This window comes from Mus caroli, chromosome 17, assembly GCF_900094665.2.
Source record: "Mus caroli chromosome 17, CAROLI_EIJ_v1.1, whole genome shotgun sequence".
Taxonomy (NCBI): domain Eukaryota; kingdom Metazoa; phylum Chordata; class Mammalia; order Rodentia; family Muridae; genus Mus; species Mus caroli.
In genome coordinates, this window is record NC_034586.1 from 31,829,918 (window position 1) to 31,836,064 (window position 6,147).

At 52.7% G+C, this 6,147-nt stretch overlaps 1 protein-coding gene across 1 annotated transcript in view; it reads left to right on the forward strand.

Annotated features, from left to right (window-relative positions):
• The first annotated feature begins 366 nt into the window (after positions 1-366).
• Positions 367-6,147, forward strand: part of Abhd16a (abhydrolase domain containing 16A) — a 14,155-nt gene continuing 8,374 nt past the window's right edge. Inside the window, exons 1-5 of the mRNA XM_021186016.1 lie at positions 367-568; positions 1,495-1,551; positions 2,148-2,214; positions 2,687-2,773; positions 5,223-5,308. Of these exons, the coding sequence (XP_021041675.1) occupies positions 437-568; positions 1,495-1,551; positions 2,148-2,214; positions 2,687-2,773; positions 5,223-5,308 (429 nt within the window). The 5' untranslated portion in view covers positions 367-436. The remainder of the gene's footprint in view (positions 569-1,494; positions 1,552-2,147; positions 2,215-2,686; positions 2,774-5,222; positions 5,309-6,147) is intronic.

Genomic DNA, 6,147 nt, shown 5'->3' on the forward strand with positions numbered 1-6,147 from the left:
GAAATGCTCAGCGGTTAAGAGCATTGACTGCGCTTCTTAAGATCATGAGTTCAAATCCCAGGAACCACATGGTGGTTCACAACCATCTGTAATGAGATCTGATGCCCTCTTCTGGTGTGTCTCTAGACAGTAACAGTGTACTCACATAATAAATAAAGAAATCTTAAAAAACTAAAAATGTAACCACCCCGGGGCATTCATTTTCTTAAGTTTCTCCATTCAGAACAGCTCTAACTGTAGACCGTCGCGGAGCGTAGCTCCCACTCCGCGGAACACTCCTCTCGCGGCGAGAACGTCAGGCTGGACCCTGCCAAGGGGCAGAGCGGGTACGTGCTGACGTCACGCACGCACACAGGCACGCACGCCAGCGCCTAGGAGACTACGGGCGGGGCCGGCGGGGACCTGAGGCCGAGGGACAGCGGCCCGAGCCGGGGCTATGGCGAAGCTCCTGAGCTGCGTCCTCGGCCCCCGGCTCTACAAGATCTACCGGGAGAGGGACACGGACCGGGCCGCGTCCAGCGTCCCCGAGACTCCCACTGCCGTCCCCGCCGCCTCGTCCAGCTCCTGGGTGAGTCGGGTTCCCCCCGGCGGAGAGCATGGTACGGTCCAGACCGCGCTGCGCTGCGCTCGCCCGGCGCGCCCACTGTGGGAAACGGGGGAGCCCGCTTGTCAAGCGGCGGTCGCGCACGCAGTCCGCCTGCGGGCGCTTCCCGGCCCCCTCCCAGTCACGCAGGGCCCAGCCGCCGCCTCTCTTTACGGCTTTGGAGGAACTCTTCCTCACGCCCACCACCACACTTGCTTTTTTTCCCCCCTCCGTGCGTGTCCCCCGCATGGCTGGTCCCAGTTGAGTCTGGAGTCCCCTGAGCGCACTGACGGCTTTTGCCCACCTACTCCCAATTTTTCCTAGGATCTGTTGACTTTCTCTTTAACCTGACTTTTCAGTTTCAAAAATGACTTCAACATGTCATGTATTTACTTGTGCGCCTTGTGCCCCCAAACCTAGCCTGAAAACCAGGGTCTTGCATTCAGGGTGGTAGTTTGTTTGCTCTCCAAATTGTTTTTGTTTTTATTGGTTGCAAATTATGTTTAGGAGGCTTTCCGAAGTGCCCACACTTAGCGACATTTTTCCCGGAATCAACTTACATCAAATGCTATTCCTTCCCTCTTAGAATTGTCATGGAGTCTCTCATTTTCAATTTTACTCCTCTCCCCATAGTGACATAATCATATCTGTAAGGGGTTTCAGGGGAAAAAAGGATCGGTTTTCCAAATGCTGCTTTCACTTTTGCTTCCAAGCCTAGCACCCCGTGATTGCTTTCAGGGTGAGGGGTGAAATGTCAGGCAGGGAGGAGAGTTGAAGCTTCCGCAGAAGCAGGAGTATCCCAGGAGAAATGGCCACAGAGGCTAGAACCAGGTGGCACAGGTTAGGGCTTCTGGAAGGGAGGAAGGGCCTGTCAGCTGGCAAGGTCCTTAACAGGCCATCTGTTTTGGCAGGATACGTATTATCAGCCTCGGGCCCTGGAGAAACATGCAGACAGCATCCTGGCACTGGTAAGTCAGCCCCAGCATCTGCCAGTCAAACCCAGCCCTGGAGAAGGCAACACCCCAGGAGGTGAGGGGTGCTCTGGGCCCTGTACAGCAGAGCTTGCACAGAGGACCAGCATATCCCAAGTGCCTATCGTTGGCATTCTCCCTTAGGAAGTCCCCTTTGTGTACCATAAGCTTTTTCCAGAGCAGTTTGAGCCCTAAGGATAACACGTTTACCCTTGGGATCGGCGGCAGGTCTCTGAGTCCTGCAGTCCCTAGTGACCTATCCTCCCTGGCAGCTAACCTCTGTGGCTGCAGAGACAGCTGTTCTCCCTGGCCGAGTTCCTATGGTGATGTTCTCACATCTCTTGGGGACAAAACCTGGGACTCTCTTGAGTGGGGCCAACTGGGAAGGCTTGCTTAACTCGAGTAGACAGAGAGGCTGGTGTTTTCAACGCGATGAAACTGTGTCAGCCTCCGTTACTGTACTCTTGACACACTACGAGGCAACAAATATTTGGGTCCCAACTGTGTGCACGGTGTTAGAGCCCAGGCCCGGAAAGAGCAGAACAGCGTGTGTGCACAGGCGTATTGATCGCCTGTCTCTGTCTCTGCTGCAGGCTTCAGTCTTCTGGTCCATCTCTTATTACTCCTCTCCCTTCGCCTTCTTCTACTTATACAGGAAAGGTCAGTGTGGTTTCCAAGGTGGTGGGGCGTGTGGGTGGGGATGAACCGGGCAGGTCACTGGCCAGTGAATCTACTCCCTGAAGAGAAAGGGGTGGTCCTGTGAGAACGGCATGTTTGACCTCCTTCTTCTACCAGGAGTCTTGCCCTCTAAGCTCGTGGTTCTCAACCTTCCCGTGCTGCGACCCTTTAACACAGTTCCACATGTCGTGGTGACACCACCCCCCCAACCATAACATCATGTCGTTGCTACTGGATACCTGTGATTTTGCTACTGTTATGGTTCGTGATGTAAATACTTTTTGGAGATAGAGGTTTGCCAAAGGGTTCCCAATGCACAGGTTGAGAATTGCACAGCTGGTCTGATAGAATGGCACACCCAAAGACAGAGTGTGGGTAGAGGTTGTGGGCAAGCTGGGAGAACCACTCAGAGGTCCTGTGAGCGCGTCTCATAACTGTCCCTCTTCCCTCCCAGGTTACTTGAGTTTGTCCAAAGTGGTGCCATTTTCTCACTATGCCGGGACGTTGCTGCTACTACTGGCAGGGGTGGCCTGCCTCCGAGGTAGGTAGAGAGGAGCCTAGTTTGTATCTGTGACTGGATAAACGTTAAGCACTTTTTACAGACATAGTTTGGGGCTGGGCCCTGTTAGAAGTAACTGAGAACAGACCAAGGTGTGAGCTCTTCCTCAGGTGTCTTACATCCTACATTGCATGTGTGCATCAGCAGTGTACAGGAACAAGAAGAATACAGCACACACCGCCTGAGTCTCAGCTGGAGACAGCAGCAGACTTTAACATGCACAAAGACCTCACACAGTGTAACCACACAGTGGGCCCTGCACCGGAGTACAGATCAGAGGTGCACTGTTAGTGGAAGACATTCGAGCATGTGCCCTCTATCCCAGCACTTGGGTAAGAAGGAGGTAGAAAGTCACGTGTTCCAGGCCAACCTGGGCCACATAGTGGGACTCTGTCTCAATCAGTGAATAAGTGTGTAAGTGAAGGTCAGAACAGAGGTGTGTGTGTATTTGTGTGTGTGTGTGTGTGTGTGTGTGTGGTGAGACCCAGAAGACAGAGGGGTGTGGTTCCTGACCGCACTTTCCCTCCCTCTTCTCCTCCCAGTATTTTCCTCTCCCCTCCCCTCCCCATCCCCGTCCACTCCTCCTCTGTTTCCCATGGATATCAACCAGCCTTGGCATATCAAGTTGCAGTAAGACTAGGCGCATCCTCCTGTACTGAGGCTAGACAGGGCAGCCCAGTTAGGGGAGAGGGATCCCAAGGGGGACAGTGTAGTCAGAGACAGCCCCTGCTCACACTTCAGGAGTCTCACATGAAGACCAAGCTGCACAACTGTAACATATGTGCAGAGGGCCCAGGCCCACCCCAGGGGGGGTCCCTGAATTTGCTTATGTGTATCACGTGTGCAGATTGCCTCAGAGGCCGGTGGACATCATAGCCTGGAAGCTGAGTTGTCGGCCAACAGGTATAGACACTAGGAACTGAACCTGTGTCCTCCACAAGAGCCATCTGCCCAGCTCCTTGTTTGTGTTTCTAACTGTATGTCGTCTGTGGACAGCAAGACTGTAGGTGTACCCACCACACCCTGCTGCATTTACATTGTGCCATAGATGTGAGCACCCACGTGAAACACTCTCAGCTCGCTCGCTTCCTTCTCTCAGTATTGCGTTTATGCTCTGGAGGTTCCAATTGTTTCCCTGGTAGCCCTTACCCTCATCTCCTGTTTGCTGGTTTGTGAGGGGAGTGACAAGAAGAGAGGCGTCAGTCCTGATGCCAGAGTTGGCACCAGAGCCAGAGGTTAGGAGCCTGCAGAAAGCCAGCTTGGGAACAGGAAGGAAGGCCACTGTTAGCAGGGGAGTGGTAAGGTTGCAGACTGTTTTAACATGGGGGAAGATGATCTGCAAGATAAGAGACTTGCTGGTTCACAAAAAAGAAATTGCCAGGCCACCCAGCCCTTGGGAGGCTGAAGCCAGGAGAATTGCTGAGACTTCTGGGCCATCCTAGCCTGTATAATAAACTGCAGGCCAGCCTAGGGCACAGAGTAAATGTTTAAAGACTAAACAAACGCCGGGCGTGGTGGCGCACGCCTATAATCCCAGCACTTGGGAGGCAGAGGCAGGCAGATTTCTAAGTTTGAGGCCAACCTGGTCTACAGAGTGAGTTCCAGGACAGCTAGGGCTACACAGAGAAACCCTGTCTCGGGAAAACAAAACAAAAACAAAGACTAAACAAATAATTGAAGTGGTGTTGGGTGCGGTGTGGTGGTGCATGCCTGGAATCTACCACGTGGGAGATTAAAGCAGGTGACTCTGGGACCAGATTTAGGACTTAATGAGCTCCAGGCTAGCCAGAGTTACATAGCGAGACCAAGTTTCAGACAACAACAGCAGCAGCACAGCAAACCCAAGCAAAAGGAAAGGGCTGGTGACATGGCTGAGCAGGTGAACGCAATTGTTGCACAAACCTGGTGACTGAGTTCCGTCCCTCCAAGATCCCACAGGCAGAATAGAGAGCTGACTCTTGAAGTTGTCCCCGATCTCCACATTCCCGCTGTGGCACTTGTCTGCCCCCCCCCCTCCCTCTCTCTCTCTCACACACACACAGACACACACACAATGTAATAACAACAATAATGCTAGTTAAAACAATAAAGCTGGGCAGTGGTGGCGCACGCCTTTAATCCCACCCAGCACTTGGGAGGCAGAGACAGGCAGATTTCTGAGTTCGAGGCCAGCCTGGTCTACAGAGTGAGTCTACAGAGAAGCCCTGTCTCAAAAAAACAAAAATAAATAAAAATAAAAACAAAAACAATAAGCCTGAGACTCAGAGGAAGACTCAGCAGCCAGTTGCTCTGTGCAGGAAAGAAAAGTTCTATTTCCCACCTAAAAGGCCCTGCCGCCACTGCCTCCTCCTCCCCCTCCCAGGGCCTCCTACTCTCCTCTTACTTCCTAGGCATCTGGCTCCCCAGCTTACCCGATAGTTTCTCTCCCCAGGCATTGGCCGCTGGACCAACCCCCAGTACCGACAGTTCATCACCATCTTGGAAGCCACACATAGGAACCAGTCTGCAGAAAACAAGGTGAGAGGTTCTAGAGAGGGCGGGCGCCTGTGCAAGCCCTGCTGCCCAGAGCTCCAGGTACCGGCTTCTGTGTGTGTGTGCTGTGCACTGCCATGGCCTCTCGAAGTGAACTGTCCTTCCTGCTTCTAGTGGATACTTGGCAGGACATTGCTCTCCTTCCCCACTGCCATGCTCAAGAGTTACACAGGCACGGAAGCATCTGCAGCCTTGAGAAGTGTCTGTCCTCGCTTCTTTGCATGCTTCCAACACCGCACTGGCTTTGTTTGGGGATGGAACAAAACGGGCAGGTGCAGCCCCTCCTGTGCCTGGCAGCAGAGGGTGCCAGCAGGGCACAGTGTCCTTTAAGCTGGGCCAGGGCTGCTGTTACTGGAGAGTGGTTATCTCTGTAATGGGGCCATGAGGGGTTGAAACAGACGTGGTCACCATGGCCACACTGTGGTCATGCTGCACAGCCGACCATTTACAGCTTTGTTATCACATCTACAGGGCACTGTGTGGCTACACTGTGTGGGCTGCACACCCTCTCCAGCCCCTCACTACCACGTGAGGTGGCACAGTGACCACCGATTTTACATCTGTGGAAAGAGGAAAAGGGAGGCTAAGTGGCCTGCCTCAGAGTGAGGAAGTGACCAAGGACAGACCTGGGCCCAGGCTTGAGGCAAGCCTGGCTTTCGTTTTCTCATTTACATTTCTAGGGGTTTTTTTTCTTTCTTTTTTTTTTTTTTTTTTTTTTTTTTTTTTTTTTTAGGCAAGTTATTTTTGAAAATGTCAAAAGCATTTCTCTGGAAAAAATAAAAAATAATGCTCAAAATAGAGACTTTGGAGCTCTGGGTGTGGGG